General features: G+C 36.3%; 1 protein-coding gene across 2 annotated transcripts in view; it reads right to left on the bottom strand.

Moving 5' to 3' along the window:
* Positions 1 to 4,725: 4,725 nt before the first annotated feature.
* Positions 4,726 to 25,887, bottom strand: part of LUM (lumican) — a 134,725-nt gene continuing 113,563 nt past the window's right edge. For both annotated transcript variants that reach the window (XM_044087854.1, XM_044087856.1), the window contains exon 3: positions 4,726 to 5,530. In XM_044087854.1, the coding sequence (XP_043943789.1) occupies positions 5,376 to 5,530 (155 nt within the window). In that variant the 3' untranslated portion in view covers positions 4,726 to 5,375. The remainder of the gene's footprint in view (positions 5,531 to 25,887) is intronic.

The raw sequence follows: 25,887 nt of genomic DNA, 5'->3' as shown, positions 1-25,887 counted from the left end.
TTTTAAGGAGTGGGCTAGTAAAGGGGGTTATTCATGTTTTTTTTCTATTTTTTGAGTTGATCTTGAAGAAGAAGGTGTGGAAGAATGAGTTGGGACTGTTGAAATCCATGCTTAATTTGGTGTTTCAAGCTTGTACAGTAGGGTAGGCCTGTGCCTAACCCTAACCTGGCCCTGTGAGCAGGATGAGATTGGATTTGGAGAAGCCAGAGGTGAGTGAGTGAGTGAGGACAGAGGAGGTGAGAGGTAGGGTAGAGTGAAGGTGAAGATGCTGCCAATGCTGGGGCATGGGGGTAAGAAAGGTTATATAAAGTTATAAGTATAAGGTTTGACTGACTTAATGGCTTGCTTGATAATGGCTTGTATATAATAAATCTGAATTTATTGTCAAATGTTTACTCCTAGTAACTTGTATAGATGTCTGGGGAGATGATGGGTCCATTATTGGATTTTATAGTTTTTCAGAGATCTAAGGATCTATTTAGTAGAGAGAAGCTTGGTTTGTTTGTTTTTGGTTAAGAAGAAGGAGATGGTTGGGTTTTTTTTTTTTGGTTGGTGAAGCTTTGTTGGTGGTAGTTAGTAGATTTGCAAGAGAGGGCATTGAACATTATATAGTAGTCATGCATGCTGAATGCAGGTGACTTCAGGGATGACTGTTTGGATGTCGTTTATTAAGACTGAAAAGAGGAGAGGTCCTAATATGGAACCTTGAGGAACTCCTATGAAAATTAAATTAATAAATTTATGGTTAAACTGAGGAACAAATACAATTGTAACTCTGAGAGAGTTATTCACTGTGCTATGTGAGAACAATGTAATAGTTTCTATATTGGTAAAACTGATAGGAAACTAAAGAATCGTATATATGAACATTTGTATAAAATAAGGAAACAAAAGGAAACAAATGCACTTTATAAGCACTTGAGTGAGAATGAGACACATTCCTTTAAATTCTTCATTATTGACCATATTTCCATTAAAATAAGATGAGGTGCTTGGCCTATGTTATTAGAGAAAAAAATTGTATTGGCAGCTATTTTTAGATGCTGCCAATTGGCCAGGGCTTAATGAAAGTATTTCAATTAGTTCATTATTGAGACTAAAAGCCTTGCTTAGATAATTATAATTTGATATTTACATACCTTATATCCACATATATTATATTTTTATACAGTTTTTAGATACATATTTATATATTTATAATTTTAGAATGCACATATGTATTGTTTGCTATACTATTTAATTGTATTATAAGTATTATAGCTATATAATATAGTATTTTAATTTTATATGTATTTAAGGGGGTGTGGTCTTATGTAATCTTGTGCATGTGACTATGTTAGAATCAGTTAAATATTGTTGGAGTTTATATGTCATTTGTCTGATGAAGTTCTGTATTGGTGGGACAAAAGCACTTACCAGTTTTTTTTTTATTAAATTGCTTGCTACTATTTGCTGCTATTTGGATCCAGTGTTTTTTTTCAGCATTTATGTGGCTGTTTGGCATTATTTGGGTTCAACATTAACACTATCTAGTGTTTTGGGCTATCCGACACACTTGACTGCCTTGGAGTTGTGCAGTTTGTGTTTATGATCCTTTTCATACCAGTCCTATGCTGTGGGGTACCATTTTTGTAAAGAGTACCCATATTCTAGACCAGTATTGCATAGCTGAAAACTCAGCATGGGAATATTCTGTTACCCATCAGTAAGAGAATATAATTCAGAAGTGTGACAGTGAAAGGTCTATTAATGTCTGTATTTGATGCCTGTGCATATAACACTGTATACCAAGCTACCTTTGAAGGTTTGTAATATGATCTTCATGGAATTATACTAGTCTAGAAGACAAAGATACAAATGTATCTGAGACTAGATTATGCTCTCAGTAATTTAAATACAATGTAATGATGACTCTAACCCCACTAGATTCATTATTTCAGACTGTGGAGTTTGCGCCATAGCATTTTACAAATAAAACAGATTAAAACTGTTTTATGCAGAACTAAACTATTTTTGTTACTTCTGATGTAAAAACAAATTGGTAAAGAGATATTCTGAACCAGTGCTTCATTATGTCCACACCTGAAGTCTTATACCTCCTCATTGGCAACTGAATATAATACAAAATGTCAAAAATTAACAGTGAAAAATATATGAAGCCCTGTATTCAGTGCCTAGGAATAAAACACCCCATAGACTACAAACCAGTCTAGCAATTTTCAGGTTGCTGTCCTACTCACTCTGTAACAAACACTGTGTCCAACAGCTGTATGATGCAACCAATCTCTACTGCTTATCCATTATTTCAATCCTTTGGCCAATATTCAAACCTTCTGACTATAGGTGCTATGAGTATGTAAACTGTCTAGTTAACTAACAGCTTCATTCTATGACTGATCTCTTCCTTCAGCATCACAGTGCAGTGCAACACATAAGATAATGCTGTGGTAACACAGATCTGATTATTAGTCTCTTGATCTCCTCTACTCTCACTTTGCAACAGGATCCCAACATACATAATCTGATCCACTTAAGATAGTCTCGTCTCCACAACCTGCAATTCATCTTTCTCAGAAAGACAACCATGTTCTCTTTGGTGTGCTGATTTTCATCCAATATGCTTCTCAATTAGCACTGAACTAGTTCATTGCATGCATCATCTACAAGTTTCAACCATCATGTCTCTAGACTGGATAATTTCTAGGCCTTGCAAGAGACCATAAACTTAATGCTGTGGTATGATAATGGATAGCCTGTTGAGAAAGAAAGAAAGATGAAATTGGATTTCCTTTGGAAGCCAAATGTTCTGGTACCCTCATGAATCAAAGGAGAAAAAAGCATAAAAATATTTTATATACCAAAAGAGCTTCTGTGCTATACAACATATTTTATTTACATATTAATTTAGTTGTATCCTTCACAATGCACTGTAAACTTTCATAACACCAGTCAGAACCTCCTTCTTGGGTGCAAGGTGTCAGTGAGAGTGATAGGCAGGTACTGATGTTGCAGAAGAGTGTACTGTCATTCAGAAATGAATACGTATACTGCACTGAAGTCTAATGCTGAAGCAAAGTCCCTTAGTGAGGAAGAGCTTCCTGCTCCCTTTGACAGAAAAAGCTAAAATTGTTTCTCATCACCATCTGTAGATGTGGTAGCTGTGTGCTTTGGGCATTTTGCCTGTGTCCTTACCATAGCATTCCAGAAAAAGCTTTGTGTGTGTGTGTGTGTGTGTGTGTGTGTGTGTGTGTGTGTGTGTGTGTGTGTGTGTGTGTGTGTGTGTATTTATATATACATACATATATATATATATATATATATATATATATATATATATATACATATATATATATATATCTGTGTGTGTGTGTGTGTGTGTGTGTGTATATCTTTCTATTTCTTTTCAGTCCTACATACAAGGTTTGCCTCCTTTTGAGTCAGCTTTTTAATTGACTAGTATTATGCCTTATACCTATACTTTACCTTACAGTTTTTTAGCTCAAACAGCAACTTCACATGGGCTAGACCTGTCAAGACTACACAAGTCACAGGCCACCAAGTACATAGTGGCAGATACAACCCTAAGTCTGGCTTTATGTCAGAGTCCCAGTATACCTGATCTTGGGGCACATATTTTATTTTAGCTTTGAAAAAAAAAAACATCATGAATATCAAGTACTGTGGGTTACTCTTTAACTGACCTGTGTTGTTAGACGAGTTTGTCATATTTTGCAAAGAGTGAATCCATTAGGAACTCTAAAAAGTGCAAGTATAAAGATAACAGAGCAGGTCTACTTCAAAATATTAAAATACCACTTACTCGCATACCAAATTATTGAGATGACAATATCAAAACTACATATCTGTGAACTGTTAAACCATTGAAAATTTTCACCAGGAATGAACCACTTGGCCACCAGGACAAAATACACACAACAAAAAAAGTAAAACCCACCAAAGTGGGGGGCTTCACCTACTATACCCCTGAACTACATATACCAACTTCAAGATTGCATTATAGTGGGGGAAAGGGCAAACTTCCCATGATGGCCAAGTGGTTCCTTTCCTGGTGAATATTTTCGATAGTTTGACAGTTCGCTGATATGTGATTTCAATATGGTTGTCTCGATGAGTTGGGATTCGAGTAAGTGGTCTTTCAATATTTTGAAGTAGAACCAACAGAGCACTCAACCCTGCCCAATATGATAAGTTCATGATTTGTGGATGGAGACAATGACTCTGAACCTCCATGACATATGTTTTATCAGAGGAAATGGGAAAGTGAATGTCTTCCCCTTCTAGTGCAAAAGCTGAGTAAGGTATAAAGAATATCATCCTCTCTTAACTAGACTATATTCTGAGGTTGATACCTTAAGGGATAAATGAAAAAGTATTGTTTCTAACAGTAAACTGAAAGTACATATGTCTGTTTTCAGTGAACCAGCAGTGAGAATGAGTTTATATTATTTAATCTAAGTGAAATTAAACTTAATTGTGTTTCAGTGAACAATGGCATAAAGAATACAATGTTCACAACTCAGAATTTGTCTATAAATATTATTGAACATTGACTTACAGGAAACAATTTATTTATCATAAACATAATTTTGTTTACAATACATATTGGGAAATAACATACAATTACTGATATTTGTGGAAATTATATGTAAACCTTCACAGGGAAGACAAATACATAAGTATTACAATAACTCTGAACTCAAAAAGTACCCATTGCTGTTTATTTATTGCTTATATTTAATGGAGCTTACAAAACATAATAAAATGAAGTCTGCATATTGCATTCGTGAAAAATGAGATGAGATGTTATGCAGTGTACTGAAAAGGGATTTGCACAAACATGAACTGTAAACACTTGAATAGAAAGTGGATTGTTAGAAACATTTTCATTATACTTTAACTATACATCTATACATTCTGAAAAGCATCAGTTTCACTTCTATCCACCAGGTAATGCAGTAATTATTATTTTTTCTATTCTGTGTTTCTAATCAGTGCTGTTTGACACATTTCATTAGTTTATTTTTTTTTTTCTCATGGCCTGTCAATCACTACTAAGGAGTACTTGTTGAATAAATTGAGATATACATGTTCTCCTATTAAAAAGAAGAAAATCTCTTTTCATTATATTTATTACTATCTGCTTATTACATTTTAAGTGTTGTTTACTTTTATTTATGTTACTGAGTGTTCATTGCAAATATATGCAGACATAAACAGAAGTTAAACATTAAACTATTTTGCAGAACTCTTGTTTAGAAACCCTAAATAAACTCATTGCTGGGCAAAGTAACATAATGCTAGCTGAGCATATGTCTCCATAAAGCCTAAAATGGAACTCAAGCTGCAAATGTGGATTAATCCAAAATTATTTCAGAAGCTTGACGAAGGCAATTGTTCACATCGATTGGTAAGCTTTCTCTAGTAAGGTTGTTGGCATCCAAACGGAGATGTCTCAGCTTGGAAAAATCCATTGGTGAAACGACTTTACAAAAGCTGCTCATGCTGATTTCTGGAACAAAAAGCAAGGAAAAAATGTAAACCACCATGTTTGACATCTCAGCAACTAAACTGTATTTGTTTTATCACATTGGGTTTAATGGGACCATAGGCAGCATGATTTGATAAGTAGCATATACAGTGCAATGCTTGTTGCATATCTCTCGTAATTTTATTTATTGCATTTTCATTATTAGGATTGCTAACATTCATATAACATTCACATAACTACTAAATCAAAAACCACCACTGAGAACTTTTATCTGTTCTGTCATAACAAATCAGTATATTATTAAGCAGTTAAGGGTATGGCATTTTGCATCCTCAGATATGTCATACTACTTGTCGAGTAGCATGGGTACTCATAGTAATGGTCCTACAGGCCTGGTGATCTCCTCATCTGTAATGCTGTTCAAAGAATCCACATTACTTTGAATTCCTTCTTTATTTTATGCACCTACATCTAGCTCTGCTTGTTCTCACATGACAGCATACTCTACCATATCCTGCCTAATGGCGTGACTGAATGGCATCTTTGATGAATGCGAAAATTAGTTTGTCAATTTTAGGGTATGCTTAAGACACATACCCACACACACACACACACACACACACACACACACACACACACACACACACACACACATATACACATAGCCACACTCCCACATGCATTACAATGCCACATAATACACAATAGTGTGACCTGATATTGACCTAAATATATGCATAAACCGTGCGTTGTAGCCTACCTGCTGTAAGTGAATCAGTATGTGACATCTGAAGGGGAGTGGAATATGCAGTAAAACTGCAGAACCCCAAAGTATTATTATATTAAATGCACTCAGATGTAAAAAAAAAAATCAATGGCACTTAAGGGGCATTATCACAGAACATCAACTTAATACACACTTAAACACAATATTCACAGGAAGGACAAAGATTCATCAAATGTTAGTAAAGGAATTTGCTGTACCCAGAGCTCCATATAAAGCAAACAAGAGTTTGGGATTACAGTGGATTTTTCTGGAGGCAGCTGCATTTTCCTGGCGGCAGTTGCATTTAATCATCACTTATAGCTTAGACATAACTTTGATTGTTTTATTAGAAATTCATTAAGTAGAAGTAATACACTGGTGGTCAGCATTATCTAAACAGAAGTGTGTGTGTGTGTGTGTGTGTGTGTGTGTGTGTGTGTGTGTGTGTGTGTGTGTGTGTGTGTGTGTGTGTGTGTGTGTGTGTGTGTATCAGTGCTTGTCTAGAGGTACAGCCCAATGGGTCTACCTTCCTGCACCAAAATAGCCTATACATTTCTCCATTTTAGTGGGAGATAATATTCACTGGCCAGGGCTAGAGGCTCATAGCCCATACAGACCCTGAGTGGTGAGCCTCATTAGCTCACTTATTCCCAATGGAAGTCAGAGTTTGGTGCTAGGCAGATGCAGTGTGCTAATTCTGCAGATTATCCTAGCTACGTCTGCCTTTTCTTCTTACATGTCCAGTATGTTGTCTTTTAGAAGACACATGTTGAGTCTGCTGGTAAACAATACTGAGCAATGTGGACATACTAGGTTCATTGTTACTGGTGTTTTCCTGTAGTTTACACCAATGCAGATACCCTCACCACAGTATAGATGAACGGCCATTAGTCATGCATTCCCTTCATTTCTTACCTTGTTCTTCTACTGTTACTGAATTTGGGTAATTTGAGGTGCACTCTGAACTTTCTCCTAGCATGCCATAAAGCTAGGCTTATTCTCACACCATTTGACAAATATTGGCAAGTTTATGTTGGTAACTAAGAAAAGAAGGCCCTGTAAACATGCCAGTACCTCCCAGAGATTGCACGTGCAATCTGGAAAATATGACAAAACTCATTTGAGTAACGTTATGGTTCAAAACATCTCTATTTTGAAGACAAATTTCTGTGTACATTTCATCACAATGGGATCACAGTGCATCCTGTGGTCTGCATAAATAACTTAGCTTGCATGAAAGGCTATACTTACAACAATGACAGTTTGTCCAAAAAAAGAACATCTAAGTATCTTATCAAAATTACTTCTGAGCACTAGGGTGCTCTATCTGTTACATGAAGGCATTCTTTTAGAATGCATAAGTTCAGAAGTCAGATTCCACAACAAAAACTGCAAAAAGAAGAAAAAAAAGACACCCAGAATATCTATCAAATTCTATGGTTTAGTCATAGCAGTATCATTTTTGGAGCACAATTTCAGCTTTGTTCCTTCTAGAATTATCCTTTTCCTCTTAAAGTACTTTATTGAATACATAAACCAAGCCCGTAGATAGATTTACTACTACAAAGTTTATAAGTTCTAGCATATTCTACTGTGAAAAATAAGAAAAGTGTTACTCTTTCTGGCTCACTGCTATATTTTTAAAGGCAAGTGCTATGATTTGTAATACTTGAAGGCTGAGTGATATGTAACAAAGTATCAATCTTTCTTCTGGGAGATCATTTGGAAATGGTCTGAACTGTCCAGTGTACCACAGTGTAGCAATATAACCCATTTTGTGTATTTTAAGCAGGGGCACCATTGAGATAGTTAAAACTGGTGGCTGAAAGATTGTTCTATACATTACAAGCTGTGATATACTCTATAGAATAGTTCATTTCCATGATTAATACATAACAATAAAAATATATTTTTTAAAAGCTGTTTATTTAAAAAGATTGAAGTCATCTTTTCTTAAATAAATGCATTTTATAACTGTAGCAAGTCATGCTGGAATATGTAGAATGCTAAATTTATCCACAATGGCAGAGGAGTAAGTCATGCAAGTGAAGGATTTAATCAACTATTATCAAAAGACTGCAATGATTCTTCATTAAAAATTTTCATTTCTCATACATTTAATCTGCTGTAATATATATATATATATATATATATATATATATATATATATATATATATATATATATGTTTACTTTTATAAAATCACTGGTTCACTATTCCCATTATGTTCCCATATCAGTGATTAGGTGTGTTATACCAGTGAGGATGCCACCCAAGAAAATTGACATGATCATCTCTTTTTTCATTTTTCTCTTTATCTTTCATATAGACTTTTATAATGCATACCAAAATAAAGACTGAACATTTAACATACAGTTTTACCAAAACATTACTAAAAACTGTGTACAACATTTATTTTATTTTATTTAAAAAATACTTTTATTTACTTATAATACTCTTGGTATAAAAAAATACATAAAACTTTGCAGGTGGTATTTCCTATTGCTGAGCAACTAAGAATTGAAACACATACCTTAAGATGCTTCACTTTTTGTTGATCACCTACTTTTCTCTTTCTATTCAAGGCATCTTCTCACCTGTTTGCCCCTTAGTAAACTCTAAATTTCCTTTCAATACTGTAGCCTTTTCAACCACTTATTATCCTTTCTGCAGTTTCCTTATGACATATCCCTTGCGTAGTTTCAGCACTAGCATACTTCCTTCTACCCCAAAAATCACATTAATCATTTAAATTCTCCCTTTTTTCTACTTTTTATATTGAACCACGTCTAGAAGTGTAACACACTGGTACAATACAAATGTGGCTTTCATGCAAATGAGCTACTTGTTCAAAAGGAAAAAAGTTGCTGTCCAGGACAAAGAAGGAGCAGGTGCCCAATTGGAAGCAAGCTCTCCTTAGCTTTAACAAGCAAATAAGAGCACTAGTAAAATCCTCTAAAGCCAACTTAGAGCCCATATTGGCCCCATCTACTAGAGACAATCATAAGGCCTCCTTCACATATGTCTGCAGTCTCAAAGGAAGCACCCAGATCTGTTCAGAATTGGTGGTCAAGGACAGCAGATACACAAATGCTGTAGATATAGCCAATCTACTGGCTGACAGATTCAGTGAAAACTTCTCCCCTCTTTGCCCCATCAGTAAATCAGGACATCCCCAGTACCTGCCCCTCACTCATTATCTCTAGAGAACAGGTCATCACTCCCCTCTCAAAGGCACAAAATACAGCCTCCATGGCACCCGATACCAGCCCAGGCTGCACCCTACATGAACTCAGGCAGGAACATGTAGCACCATTAGGCACCCTATTCAACCAAAGTCTGAGTACCAGCTTTGTCCCACCCAAGTGGAGTAGAGGCACTGTCATCCCTTTACACAAAGGTGGAGTGTCCACCGATCCAGGAAATTATAGACCCATCAGCCTATCTAGTCTGATCTGCAAGGCCATGGAACTGATTATCATTTACCTCATTAACAGGGACATTGTCAACCTCCAAACACTCGACCCCACACACTTTGGGTTTGTCAAGGGGAGGTCAGGTCTGTTAAATCTGGTTGACTTCTTTGAGACAGTCACCAACACAATGGATGAAGGGAAGATGGTGCACACCACCTACCTTGACCTGGCCAAAGCCTTTGACACTATTCGTCACTTGGGCATAATAGATAAACTCTCTCAACTAGGCATCAATCCATATGTTACCAGATGGGTAGCAAACTGGCTCACTGATAGAACCCACCTAATCAAAGTAGGGTAAGCCACCTCAAGCAGTAGACCCGTAACGAGCAGTGTACCCCACAAATCGGTCTTGGGACCTCTGATATTTGGGATATACTTCTCTTAGGTGCAGGCCAATACCAGTGGACTATGGCTGACCAAGTTTGCAGATGACTGCAAGCTGGGCGCAGTCATCATTTCCCCAAGTGATGTGGACATCCTCCAAGAGGGTCTCACCCAAACAAATGACTGGTGCCAGAAACATGGCCTCAAGCTGAATGCCAAAAAATGCATCATCACCCCCTCTGAGGAGAGTGACATCCCCACATATTATCACATTAATAACAATGTCCTAAATACACAATCAGTAGTGAGGGATTTGGGTATCCAGGTTGATAGCAACCTGACTTTTGACCACCATGTTGCTTCTGTTGTATGGAAAGCTTTCTACATGGCCTACCTCATAAGTAAGGGTATTTCATACAGGGACAAAGAGGTCATAACATCCCTGTACTCTTCCCTTATAAGGCCAATTATTGAGTACAACTTCCCCTTCGGCATGTACCTCACAAAGCACATTCAGCAGCTGGAGAGAACACAGAGGTTCCTCACCAGGAGAATCCAGGGCCTCTAACCTCTACACTACACAAATAGGCTAAAAGCCCTGTCCTTCTACTTGGTTTCATACAGACTCTTCAGAGGTGACCTCTGTCTGACATACAACACAATCTCAGACCCTGCCTTGATGGGACTGCTGCATATTGGCAAGTCAAGTTCCACTCAGGTAACCCATATGTGCAACCAACCTGGTCTATAATATCAACAGGACTTATTGGTGGGACAGATTTGTGTCCCAGAGACTCCCCCATCTGTGGAACAGACTCCCTCTCCATGTCAAGCAGAGTATTTCATTATCCCTTTTTAAGTGCAACCTGGAGAACTGGATGGGAAACAAAATACACCCCTGTGATTCCACCTGTGTCCCTACTGGACAGGGACTTTGGGTGCAGACTTGTCTGAAGTTGGGTTAAACTCTTGGCTAGGCTTATAAGGGCCTCAGGACCAATAGCCTAGTAACCTCCTATGATCTTAAGATCCTATGTAGCCTCACAAGAGTTCCAGGTTTCAGTATGACTGTCTTGCAGTAGGCCATAAATGCATTCTGTTAGTCAGTAGTAATAAACTTGTCATACACTTTGATGTGGCTCTGCTTCAGGGTTCATTATAATTTGGAATCCTTTACATGTCTTAGACAAAAAAAGATTATTGTTATTATTATTATTATTATTATTATTGCTTTTGTTGTTATTACCACATCTCTGCTAATATTGCTTTTCCTTCTCTTGTACAGAAAGAAATAATTAAACAGTCTATTATTAACCTGTTTCAGCCTACAATCTCTGTGACCCTCTCTGCTTCTACCTATCAATAACTATAGTAGAACAGTTCCTCATCTCCAGACCTTCCTGCCTCTGAGCTTACCATTCAGTCCACTGATTTTTCTTCACAGTTTTCCCTTCTTCCTTCTCCTTGGCTCTACCCACTCCATTCACCCTGCGGGCTCACTCTGCTCCCCTACTCTGTCCCCAAATTCCACCTGCCCCTATCACCTCTAGACTTATACAAAGATAACCACACCCATCCCCTCCAACAACCAATCAACTTATCTCACCCCACTAATTAAACCCACACCTTAACTTTCAGAAAATCCTACCTACTACAGCCCATCCCAGTAACTAGCTATCTTTCATGCAACTATAATCTGAACAAACACCATGCCAATCATATCTTCCTCAACCCTAACCCAATTACTTCTTCTTCTTAGCTTGTCCTATCTAAACTATCTTACTACATCTCTTAACACTTGTCACTCTCCCCTGTTTCACACAACTAACTCATTCTACAAACAACCCACACTCTCCTCAATCTTCATTTCCCCCTGTCTCTTCTTCTACAACAGTAATTCACTATTCCCCTATAAACGCATACCCATCTCCAGCAATACTACACCCTGCCTTATCAATACTACTCCAATAAGACTAACAACCTACATACGTGAAACTAAGCTATCCAAACACCTTTTTTCCCATATTTTTCATTTCATTACTATCCTTCTCTTTGGTGATATCCACCCAATCCTTGGCCCCCTTTCCCCTCACAACTCAACTTCCCCCTCACATTTTCCCCACACAACCAGTAAATCCCTCCACTTTACAGCTCTAAATTTTCAAAGCATATGCAACAAAATCCCTAATCTCCATGCCTGGCTTCTCCACAATCAGCCAGATATCCTGTCCATCTTTGAAACCTGGTTGAAACCCCACATAAAAGACTGAACTAATACCACCCAACTACTACATAATTAGAAATATAGAACAAACAAAAAGGTGGGAGACTTGCTGTCCTCTACTCATCCTCCCTCTTTGCTACTCCCTACACCAAACCTATTCCTTAATTTGATAGTGCAGAACTAATTCCAAACCTACTTCAGATAAACAAACATAAACTAATCTGTATAGTTACCCTTTATATCCCTTGTAGAGACAATGTCACAATACTCGAAGGCATTCTGTCTTGGTTTTCTACCAATGTAACTAACGAAACCATCACCCTGGGTGATGTAAACATCAACTGGACCACTATTCAATCTTGTACAAACCCTCTAAACATAAACCACTACAACTTCTCTCAGCTCATCAGCACCACAACTAGACCATCCAAGGACTTCTCTACTGGACGTACCCTTGACTGGATTCTAGTTTCTCATCCTCAATACATCTCTGATAGTGGTATCCTTCCTGACCCACTCAGTGACCATCTTCCTACCTTTGCCCAACGTCTGTACTCCCCCTTACAACTAACCCATACCTATATCTCTACTCGGTCCCTAACAAACTTTAACCCTAATATAATTACAAACTTGTCTAAACAAACTGGAATGTACTAAAAACATTATCCCTAGATAATGCTGTTACCTATTTCAATACAACTTTCCTACACTTGCTAGACTCCCTGCCCCCCCTGAATACAAAATGTATCAAAAGTAGTCCCATGGTTAGCTAAAGACACCTTAGGCATTATCAGACTCCAAGACAAAGCTTGGAAATGCCACCAGAAAAATAAAACTACAACCACCCTTAATGAATACAAACTATTGCATAACAAAGTAAAAAACTGATTACTTCAGACTGGAAATCTTATTTTTCTACAATAGAAACCACAAAAAGTTCTGGGATGGAATCTCCTCTCTCCTTAATCCTGGTAAAAAAGAAACCCCCTGCCCTGACCCAAATGCTGCCGACATTGACCTAGTTACACAAATCAACTCTTTCTTCATTAATTCCATAGCCAGACTAACAATCTCCTTCCCTAACCATCCTACCTCCACATCCCTACTATCTCCTTCCTCTTCCACCACTAGTACCTCTCCTTTCTCAAGTACCTCCACCTCCCAACCCCCTCCCTTCTCCATACAATCCATCCCCATTTCTACTATAAAAAAACTCCTACAAAAGCTGAAACCAAGTTCCAGTGCCCCAGAACAAATTCCCTCTTACTTCTTAAAGAGATCTGCAGAAGCCATAGCCCTTCCCATCTGTATCCTAATAAATCAGTCAATCACAGAAGGTCATGTACCCCACCCCTGGAAAAAGGCCTTTATTATCCCATTTCTCAAAGGTGGGAGCAACCATACCATCCCTAATTTTCGACCGATTGCCATCCTATACCCCATTTCCAAACTGCTAGAAAAATGCATCCACCTACAACTGTTACCCTATCTCATAAATAACCAACTCCTAACCCCCACACAACATGGATTTAGGCCTGGCCACAGCACCACCACCGCTCTCCTCTCCTTCCTAGAAACTGTTAAAAAAGCTCACAACTCTGGCTATACTGTGTCCACCCTCCTATTAGACCTATCTGAGGCCTTGGACATCATCTCTCACAACTTTCTCCTAACCAGTCTTTCTAAACTGAACCTATACCCCTCCACTATCAACTGGTTTACCAGTTATTTATCAAATAGGCAAAAAGCTGTCAGATGGAAAAAAAGCTACCTCACCATTCCTCAATACTCCCACTGGAGTACCCCAGGTTCCACTGTAGGGCTCCTACTATTTAACATTTTCATAAACGACTTCTACCAGTCCATCCCTAACACACATCTCATCCAATATGCCAATGACTCCACCATAATCTGTTCTGCCACCTCCATCCCCATTTTAACAAAACTAACCCAAAATGCCTTCGCCTTAACTGAACAACGGATGCAAGACAACCACTTAGCGCTCAGTGCTATAAATACTAAACTTATGTTATTTACCCATTCAGAAACCACCATCCTAGACAAAAACACTTTCACTATCACCAGCCAGAATAATACACCCCTTGAAATAGTATCTAATACAAAACTACTAGGAGTCCTAATTGATGACCAGCTCAAGTTTGATACCCACCTACAAACAAATATTAATAAAACATATAAGAAACTTGGCATGCTGTATTGTCATAATCAGTATATCTCTCCCTCCACCAAACTAATACTCTCTACAACATACCTTATCCCATCCCTCCTATATGGAGCCCCACTCCTTACTAACCTAAAATCCTCCCTCAAAACAAAACTTTCCTCCTGTTACAATAAAATTTCAAAAGTTACAACAGGCCAGAGATCGTCTATCCACCATTGCACTGCCCTTCACAAACTTAATTGGCTAGAACTACCCAACTACCTCACCTATATTCAACTCACCCAAGCGCACAAACTTATCTGTAGTCCCTCTCTCTGCCCCTCCCTTGCCACTACCTTTAAAATGGGTCTATATCACAATGTTGAACTTACATAAGTTTGATCATTGTAATATCGAACCCTACTGTTGAAAACTAACAAAACCGAAAGCACAGAACAGCGATTTTTTTCCCAGGGAAAAAAGTCTCTGTTCTATGACAAAAAAAAAAAACTCAACTTTAAATGTAAACTGTGCCCCCCACACCCCCTACTTAAATATAACAACTCTGAGATTGCACCACAGTGGAGGAAATATCAAAACCCTAAAAACGGCCCATCCCTGGGGAAAAAAGTCGATGTGCCATGGCTTTGTTATTTTCCACTTTCTGACTTTAGCATTCAATATTACAATGTTCAAAATTGTTTTAGTTCGATGTTGTAATACAGACCCCTTTAAAATGCATCTACCCAATACAGCCCTAAGATCTAACTCCCAAAATCTGATTGAACTACGCAAACATTCTCATCTACCAGGCAAATATCTTCTGCCCTTCTCCCTAGCTCATCTGTGGAATTCTCTCCCTCCACTAATCCATACCATTAGCCACCTCTCTTCCTTCAAAACCTTACTCCACTCCCACCTAACATCTCAATGCGAATGCTCCTGTTCCCATCCTGCATAAAGTCCCCCAACTTAAGCTACTCCCCAGGATCCAGTACATCTGCCAACTTCCTCCTATGATTTCTTAACTCTGATAAGCATCTGTTGGAATCAACAGATTTTGTATATAAATATGATTGTATAAAACTTTTATTTTCTTTTTTAAAGAATGCCTGGTTTTGCATTTCACTAATGCCATTTATTACCTGTTTTACTCTACTATCTATTGTTATAACTTGCTTTCTAATTAACTTGTGTTTGTTTAATTTACTGGAGCTTTTCTCCCCAAGACTCTATTGAAAATGGGCTCCTCGTGGCCCAATGGACCATCCTGGCCAACAAACTGCAAATAAATAAATAAATAAATTAATTAATTAAAAAAAAAACGGAGTCGCACTTATTCCCTCACCTAGACTAGTATACTTAATTGCCACCACTTGACTTTGATGCAAACTGGAAAAGGCTTTGCTTGCAGGAATGAATTAAGGCTATAGTAGCACCCTTCTTTGATCAGCTTGTAGCAGAGTTACAGGAACACTGGAATAACATGAATTAAGTGCTTCCTTTCTTATGCTGAGAGCATATAAGATTAACGTTGGTAATGCTTCTGCTGAGTCACCTGGTGGGTATGCATGCAGTATTATTACAGATCCAGCACCTCTTGCACATCACAGATTACAAAGACTGCTGATTTTATTTGGGAGTGAGAATATAAAAAAGAAAGAACTGCAGAGGGCTTGTAAAAGCAGCTTACTCCCATTGGAAAGAGCAAAATAAACATAAATGAAATACTGCTATATGCAAGCCCCAGAATGTACACTTTTCATCTGCACATAGATTATCATTTTATAGGTTTGCAGTTTATGCATACTTATGTCAAAGATATTTGAAACCATTCTTGCCTGATCAAAACACTGTGTATTATTACAATATTCATTTTACTATTGAAAAGAAATAATTGTTTTGTACAATGTTTGTAAAAATTAGTGATGGTCCATTACGTACTCTACTATTAAAAAAAAAAAATATCTTAATGATCTGTGACTGTAATAATATTGCAATATCTAGATAATAACTAAACCAGAACTATTTTCATGGGCTGTGTCTTAAGAATTTAAAATAAATAACTTGCAAAGCACCTTCTTTGTCCCTTATTTCATATTTACTCTTCATCCGTTCTGCTTCTGAGTTAAAAAACAAAACTGAAAATCCAACAGAAAATTATGCTGCCAGCAGTCATCCTTACCACTTTAAGTGATTAGTAATCATACGTTCTCACACACACACACACACACACACACACACACACACACACACACACACACACACACACACACACACACACATGCATAACCTGCTGAGTGTAGAAGGACAACTGATAACAAACCACTACAGGATGTAAGAGAATGCAGAGACACTTTAGAATATAGAAGCCAGTCAGATAAATGTCAGAGACTAATGACATTTAATGTTCATTCATGTCCACACAATACAGAAGGGCATAAATAAATAAACTAAACACACATATATATATAAATGAAATCCATTGGTAGTGAGACTATCTAAAAACAACTATTTTAGTTTATGTAAGTTCCCTGAACATGCATAATATGCCATTTTTGTCCTTCAGATCTGTGGCTGAGAATGTCTAACAATTAATGAAACTATATCTGCTCTTGATTTACAATTGCTGTGCATTGCAAATATCTTTTTATCACATGGTGTTTCATTTAGTGTCACACTTGGAAACCATCCATGGGGTCTTTTACTTTTAACGAACCTCACCTCTGCTACCCTAGAACTCCAGAAATAGCTGCAACTACCCCTTGCAGTCTCCATGCTTCCTCTTGCTGCACAGAAGGATAACTACTCTGCTACCTACACTGGTCCTTGACAACAGTGAGTGCCAGCTCAATCATGTTCACGTGTGTGAGCAGCAGTGAATCCCAGCTCCATCATGTTCACCAATATGGTCAACAGTGAGTCACAGCTCCATTACATTTGCTGGTGTGAGCAGCAGTGAGTCCCAGTTCCGTCATGTTCACTGGTGTGATCAGCAGTGAGTCCCAGCTCCATCCCGTTCACTGGTATTAGAAGCAGTGAATCCAAGCTCCATTACTTTCACTGGTGTGAGCAGCAGTGAGTCCCAATTCCATCATGTTCACTGGAGTGAGCAGCAGTGAGTCCCAGCTCTGTCATATTCACTGGAGTGAAGAACAGTGAATCCCAGCTCCATCACATTCACTGGTATTAGCAGAAGTGAATCCCAGCTCCATTACCTTTACTGGTGTGAGCAGCAGTGAGTCCCGGTTCCATCATGTTCATTGGAGTGAACAGCAGTGAGTCTGAGTTACATCATCTTCACTGGAGTGAGCAGCAGTGAGTTCCAGTTCCATCATGTTCAGTGGAGTGAGCAGCTGTGAGTCCCAGCTCTGTCATGTTCACTGGAGTGAGCAGCAGTGAGTCCCAGTTCCACCATGTTCACTGGAGTGAGCAGCAGTGAGTCCCAGCTCTGTCATGTTCAATGGTGTGAAGTCTATTCATTCCATTTTTGCATAGGCTGCTAAAAAGGATGCAGGCATTGCTACTTGGAGCCACATGGGAATGCAGTGGGATTTAACATATGAGGGAGTTGAAACAGTCTGACCTGTGCATAATAACAGACATAGATACATCCAGGATTACACAGGAATTAAAGGGCAAACTGAGGCCCAGTTGTTTCCATTAGTCTACTGGTGTAAACTGCACGTTTTCAAACAGAACATCTAGATGGCATGTAATATGTCACAGGTGGTACCATATTTCCTGCATACTCTTTAATTGGCATCTGTCATGCTGGGTACTCTATTATCAATGATTGTGATAGGCTTTGTGCAAACCAATGTGTTCCAAGCTGCTCAGTGTGACATTTCCTGCAGACAGCAATCTCATCTTGATGGTGCTGCAGCACTGCAGAAAACACTTATTGCTGTGACAAATATTCCTGAGCAGTATATTTCTACAGACCATGATGTACCTTCAGACAATCTGAATATTTTGGTTTGAGTTGCAAACATAAATAAGAGTATACTGACAGAGAAGAAGGACTTAGTCATTGCTAGCCTAATCCCACTCATGATGTATTATGTTAAGTAATGTCAATTTTTAAAATGAGATCTATAAGAGACATTCTATACATAAGCAATATAGTGGTACACTTGTCATTTATAACCTTGGGAAATATCTCTCAAAATCCTGCAGTGAAATCATGTAAGTCTTCATAAAGACTCATGACTGCCATGTTAAATATGGTGGAATGAAAGTTTCATTCACTAATATGTCATGTAATCAGGCCATGTATAACCCGAAGTAAGGAAGTAAGCATAGGATGGAAGGTTCATGTGTTACATATTGATCCAGCAGAGCTTGCTGTCCAATGTATGTAGACAATTAACAACTGTCATCAGATTCACTTACAGCTGTCATCAGATTTCTTTTGTCTCTGTAGGACTACATGGCTACAGGGCTAGCAAGTACCTTTGTCCTTCCTAAATACTACATTATCAGAGGCAAACAGTGTACTGAGAAATCAGCATATTGCATTTATAGGGCATGATGCTGGGGTGAGGAGGTGGGGCCGTGAGGCTGTTTGACTGCCACACAAATCAGTGAGATTAAATAATATATTAAATTATGGGAGGCAATGACATCTATATGTTTTATCAATCAAGGCTGCAGAACAGGCAGCAAATGAAGTATCCATATGTGAAGTGATCTCACATAGAATTCCAGTCATCCTGCAACAGATAACAAAACTGAATTGTGTGCAAGCACAGACATCCACGCGCACACACACACACACACACACACACACACACACACACACACACACACACACACACACACACACACACACACACACACACACACACACACACACATAAACAGACACACAGATACAGACATGCAGATGCACTCACATATGCACACACGCACACATACACACACACGCTCTCTCACACACACACACACACACACACACACACACACACACACACACACACACACACACACACACACACACACACTCATAGGTATATATACACACACATACAGGCACACACACACACACACACACACACACACACACACACATATAAACAGACACACAGATACAGACATGCAGATGCACTCACATATGCACACACACATACACACACACACACGCTCACACATGCACGCACACACACACACACACACAAGCACACACACACACACACACACACACACACACACACACACACACACACATGCACACACACACATACACACACACACACACACACACACACACACACACACACACACACACACACACACACACACACACACACACACACACACACAATCTCTCACTCTGTCTCTCTCCCTATCTCTGTTTGTCTCTCCATTGGACAAAATCAGCTTCGTAAATAATGTAGAGATAATCAAAAGATGTGCAAGAGGTACCCTTTAATCAGGTAGACTTCATGTCTTCATAAATAGATAAGATGAGCATTAAATAAGTGCAGATAAAGAGATCTTTACAGAAAAGTGCATGCATAATACATATGATTCGTTTTAGACCTAGTAGTCAGTAGGTGACAAATCATTATTCTGATTTTACAGAGACATTTGGAATTGATTGACCTGTCCCATTAAATAGTAAGAAAAAAATGTATAAAACTCATTTAGAGCCATTACCAAGCTAGACATGCGGAAATGGTATGAATGGGTAAAAAATGAATTAATGGAGAAGGTAAAACGAAGTTAAGAAATATAAGTAATGGAAAGCTGAAATGTGTATAGAGTGTATAGAAAGTTGTAGAATTGTTAGGAAATATGGGTCTAAGGATGCAGATCGCTCCACTGACCTCTCACATTTTTTTATTTGAAGAACAGTATTTGATAGAAAAAGTAGGTTGAAGTGTATATTTAATAGCAAAATCATCATATCTTAACAATCTGTGATATTTCAGTGTCAATGCAGTCCTCATTTAAGCATGCCTGCAGTGCATTCACTCAGACCAGTAAGTAAAAAGTATGGCAATCAGGCAACAATTGGAAGCTAGACTCACCAAGCCATGCTTCTTTGAAAGATTTTCTGAAAGCAGAATTCTTGAATGAAGACAGCTGCTGTGTAGAAAACTGAGAACATAAACTGATTTTTCGAAATGGAAAAGCATCAAAACATGGGTGATTGACACTGGCATTTTGAAAATCAGCATATCAAAAAAAACACAATATTGAGCAAAAAAAAAAAATCTTTGCACAAGTATGTTTGCAGAGAAAGCAAGGTAGAGCTAGAGGAGAATTTGCCCATAGAGAGAAAGCTTGATTATAAACCTGCCCATCGGAATGTTTCACCCATTTAACCCTAACTTTGATCATGGAATCCATCAATAAGCATGCATTCTTCATTAACCACAAAATTGATTGTCAAAGCAAAGGGGTAGTTTATTTGGCCAAGTGTAACCACTGCCCAGCTTTCTATGTCGGGAAAACCGATAGGAAGCTGAGGGAATGTGTATACGAACATCAGTATTGCATTAATAAAAACAAATGTGAGAATGCCTTGGCCAAACATATAGATACCTATCCTGAACATGAGTTTAGTTTTAAAGGGATAAACATGGTGCCGGCTAATGTGAGGGGAGGTCCATCTTCATTACTACTAGAAAAGTTAGAGTTATTTTGGCAATTACACTTAGATGCAAGTAGTTTTCCTGGCCTCAATAACTATTTATCGATTAAGTGTATTTTGAGGTTAAGAGCCTAATTAGATAGTTTTTACTACTGCCTATAGTACAACTACTGCCTTTCACTGGTTGACCTACAACTAGATAGAGAATTTTAGTTGTAAAATAATTTTAATGTTTAATTGTTGTTTTTAAAACTTTAGGATTTTATTTAGAAATAAAGTATACACGCATTTATATACATTTTAAAGTAGATATTTAGTAGGAGAAGTATAAACTGATTATATGGTTTTATATGTTTTTGTATGCTGATGTTTTTATATAATTTCACAAAAGTGATAAACTGTTCCTTGATTTATTCCTTGATTTATTACTTTGCAGCTTAACTTAATTAACAGATTTGATTGCTTGATTAACAAGTATTTATAAGCATTGTAGTTTGTGATTAACTTGTCTGAAGAAGTTTTGCGATTGGAGCAAGACAAAAAGCAGAAGTGTGGTGCTTAACAATAAATCTTTGTATTTTATCCGGCTGAGCGGCGGCTTGTTTCGTTGGACTTTATTCATTTGTTTTATGCATTCTTCAGTGCTTATCTCCAAAAGCTTATTCCAAATGCACCTGTTGTAAAACTAGAAAGGCAAATACATGCCGTTAGAAGACTCTGGCACAGTTTAAGCATGACTTTGTAAAGCTTCACAGAGCAGCATGAAAAGGAATTATCTGAGCACCACATTCTACAGAGCATGTGATAAGTTTGTTATCTAACAGATTTATGGTCTGGAACACTGTCTATGTCCAGTTTACATGTTCTCATCGTACTTTGTAATCAATTTATTGTCCACAAAAATATTTAATGTTTATAATAGCTTCTATTTCTTTTAGAATAGGCTGTGATCAGAAACACTGTCAAACACAGGCATATCTATGTTAAAAAGACTTTATTACTAAGTAGTGTGAGTTGAAAAAAATCTTCAAAGTTTAACAATGTAAAGAATCATTTAAATAAGAACAATAAGGATGCCAAGAAATAATTAACCCATGGGCTTCAGGTTAATTTAAAATAGAATATTAATGTGCCCAGGGGTGTAAATCTTGTCTCTACATGATTGTCACTACTGAAGTGACTTCCCTATCCCATGTGCAAAAATAGGAAAAAGGGGTTGTGGATGGAAGGATGGATTAATGTTTTTTTTTTTTTAATTATTTGTATTGATTTTCAATAGTATAAATAATTTCATACAGTTCTAAAAAACAATGTAATGCCATATTTTAACACAAACTATATACAGAGTCCAAAATAGTTACCAAATCTTTAATAATATTATATTATATTTTGTCTAATAGTTTTTTAAGCTTTATCCAGGCAATTTGTTTGTGAGTCACATTTGAGGAGTGTAACATAGCTATCTGTAATTCCCTACTACAAGTAATCTTAGTAAGAGATACAAATTCCTTAAATGAGAGGTTATTTTTACATTTCCAATTTCTAGTGATAGTTTTTCTTGCTACAGCAAGTAGAGTTCAAAGAAGGTTCATTTGATTCAGTGGAGCATACCTTGGCATTGGTGCATTAAAAAGTATCATAGAATCAGAGATCTCACATCTGTCCAACCACAAAGCTTTAATGAAATTTTTAAATTCCATCCAAAATGTTGTTATTATTCTGCATTCTCAAAACATATATGCCCAATCGTCATCTATTAGCTCCTCACATCTCCAACATCTATTAATATATCTCTTGCTTATTCAAGTGGCTTTTTGTGGTGTAATAAAACTTCTATGGATAAAATTCCTTGTAAAAATGTTCCAATATGTGGATGAAGATGTATAATAAACAGATTTGAGAATTAAAGTTTCATCATTCTTATGTATTTGTGAGTTATTGAAGTTGTTCATATATTTCCATAAGTTGTCTTACAATATTATTAAATCAGATCTAAGAATGTTATAAAATCTTGACAATGAGATACCATTATTATAGCCTATATTGATGAATTCAAAGAGGATGGATAACTTTTTGGGAAGGTCTGTTATACCAGAAAAACAATATCTTTTAGATTCCGTTAAAATATATTCTCTGAAGATTTGTATATTTAACCAGTTATTTTGAGAGATATTATACCTGACTAAAAGGTAGGTAGTGTCATGAATATTATTATTTCCTAAAAACTGATGCCAGAATATTAACCCATTTTCTTCCATAGTTTTTATTTTCACCATGTTGAAGGAATCTAAACATCCCTTGCTTAAGATTATTGGAAACAATAAAATGGACAAATTATTGTTCAAAAGGTTCTTATGTATTACTATTTTAAAATTTTTCAAGATATACTTGATTATAGGAATAAGATGTGAATTTTTCTGCTCATTGTTATAGAAGAATTCTTTAATTACTATAAAGAGCTTAATATTTTCAGAATAGTCTGTGCTTTTGAAAAAAGTGTTAAAATTACTTAATAGTATTGTTTTATGTAAATTTTTCCAATTTGAATGTTATTTTGGACTTAACCACAGATTTGCTATATTAAGGATAATGGCATCAGAATAAAGCTCAACATTTGGAAAAGCAATTCCTCCTTCAATCCAGTTTTTATAGTGCCAACCGTATTTAATCCTTGGTTTTTGAGGGTACCATAGGAATTTAATTAATATAGTGTTTATGTGTTTAAGTTGTTTTCTAGAAGGAGGAGCCAATAGTGTTTGAAGAAAAAAAATAATTTTGGGTAATAGAATCATTTTTATCAAGGATAATCTTTCTTCCATAGTAAAGAACATTTTATTTCATCTATAAGTGTATTCTGTAATTTTATTTAACAAAATTTTATAATTTATATTTATAGTGTCTTTCCATTTAGAGAGAATATGAATCCCTAGATACTTCAATTTATCATTAGTCCAGTTAAAGTTATTGTGATTAGATAAAGTGTTATTTAATTTTTTTTATTAATAAGAATAGTTTCTGTTTTGTTTTGGTTAAATCTAAGGTTTGAGATTTCCTCAAAAAGTTTTAATGATATAATAATGTGGTCAATAGATGAATCAGTATTTCCAATAGTTAATAAGATGTCATTGGCAAAAAGTACAATTTTAGAGGAATAGTTCTCATTAAGGTCAAAACTTTTTATATTTACATTGTTTCTTATAAAATTAGCAAATGGTTTTATTGCTAATGCAAATAATAGCGGGGATAATGGGCAACCTTGTCTAGTGCCTTTTAGAATTTCAAGTGGGCCAGATAAAAAAGCATCAGTTTTCATATAGGCTATAGAACTTTCGTATAATTTCTTTAACAAATTTAAGATTTCCAAGGAGAAATTATATTCTTTGAATACCATGAATAAATATGTCTAGTTAATATAATCAAATGCCTTATCTAGATCTAGACTAATGAGTGATAGTTCTTTTTTTTAGTTGCAAAATCTATTAATGTTAAAAGTCTAATAATATTATCCTGAACTTTTCTGTTCAGTATAAAATCTGTCTGATCATTGTTTATTAAAGTCAGCATAATTTGAGTTAACCCGTTTGCTAAAATAAACATAAATATTTTATAATCTATATTTAATAGGGAAATAGGACGATATGAAGAAACAAGTTTAGGGTCCTTATCTTGTTTTAGAATGGGAGAGATTAGTGAATATTTCCAAGAAGGAAAAAGTTTGTCACTTATTCGAATTTCCTCAAGTGCTTTCATTAACATCTTCAAAGCGGTATCAGAGAAAATTTTATATAATTCACCTATAATGCCATCAAGACCAGGGGCTTTATTATTTTTAAGATTTTGTATTTTTTCTTTAACTTCTATTAATGATATTGATTTAAATAATCTATTATTTTGTTCTTTAGAAAGTTTATTATTTATATTATTTTTTAGAAATTCTATTTTTGAACTGTTATTAGTAAAGTTTAGGTTTGTTTTATTCATTGCTTCATGATATAAACGAAAAATCTCTAAAATATCTTTTAGATCTGAAGAAGGTTTTGATTTGTCACAAACCACAAAAAATCACAACAAACTAGTTAAAACAAAATGCAAACTTTTTGATTTGTGTTTAAATGTGTCTAATATTTCAACTATGTGTTTACTCTTAAGTAAATGTTTTGTTTTAGCTTCTAATCTGTGCATATGTTTTGGATTAGATGAATATGATTGCAATTTTAACCTTTCTAAATTGATTGCTACTTTATGGCTAAGGATTTCTAAATAGTCAAGATTTAGTTGTTTTAATTCCAGATTCAAGCCCATTCCTTTGGGGTGTATATTCTTTTTTAAAGTGTCAATTTTCAATTGTAAATTTAATAATTCTTTGTCCCATTCTTTCCTTTTATGTAAATACCAGGTTTTTATTTTCCCATATATATAAGATTTTAAAGAGTCCCAAATAAACACTTTATTTGTGTTATTATTATTATTAAATTCAAGATAATAGTTCACCTCATTTATAAACCATTCTTTGAATCCTTTTATCTTAATAATATAGGCTGGCAGTCTCTGCCAATGAATAAGATCATTTGGTTTAGTTTTAATTTTAAATATTATGGCATGTGGTTGGACAGAGGGCATGAAGTAATCATGACATCTTGAGTCTTGGATAATAAGTTATCAGATATAAACACTATCAATAGCTGTCGGAGTACTATATCTATAAGAAAAGTGAGTGAAATTGAGAGATCCCTGTTCTTTGATCATGTATATGTCTTTTAGGTTATATAACGAGACAAAATTGATCAATTTTTTGGCTGAAGCAGGTATCTTAACATTGC

The sequence above is a fragment of the Protopterus annectens genome, chromosome 11.part0 (assembly GCF_019279795.1).
Source record: "Protopterus annectens isolate FY-2018-M chromosome 11.part0, PAN1.0, whole genome shotgun sequence".
In the NCBI taxonomy this organism is placed as follows: Eukaryota; Metazoa; Chordata; order Ceratodontiformes; family Protopteridae; genus Protopterus; species Protopterus annectens.
The sequence above is the reverse complement of the archived record's forward strand: the minus strand, read 5'-3'. Positions and strand labels throughout refer to the sequence as shown.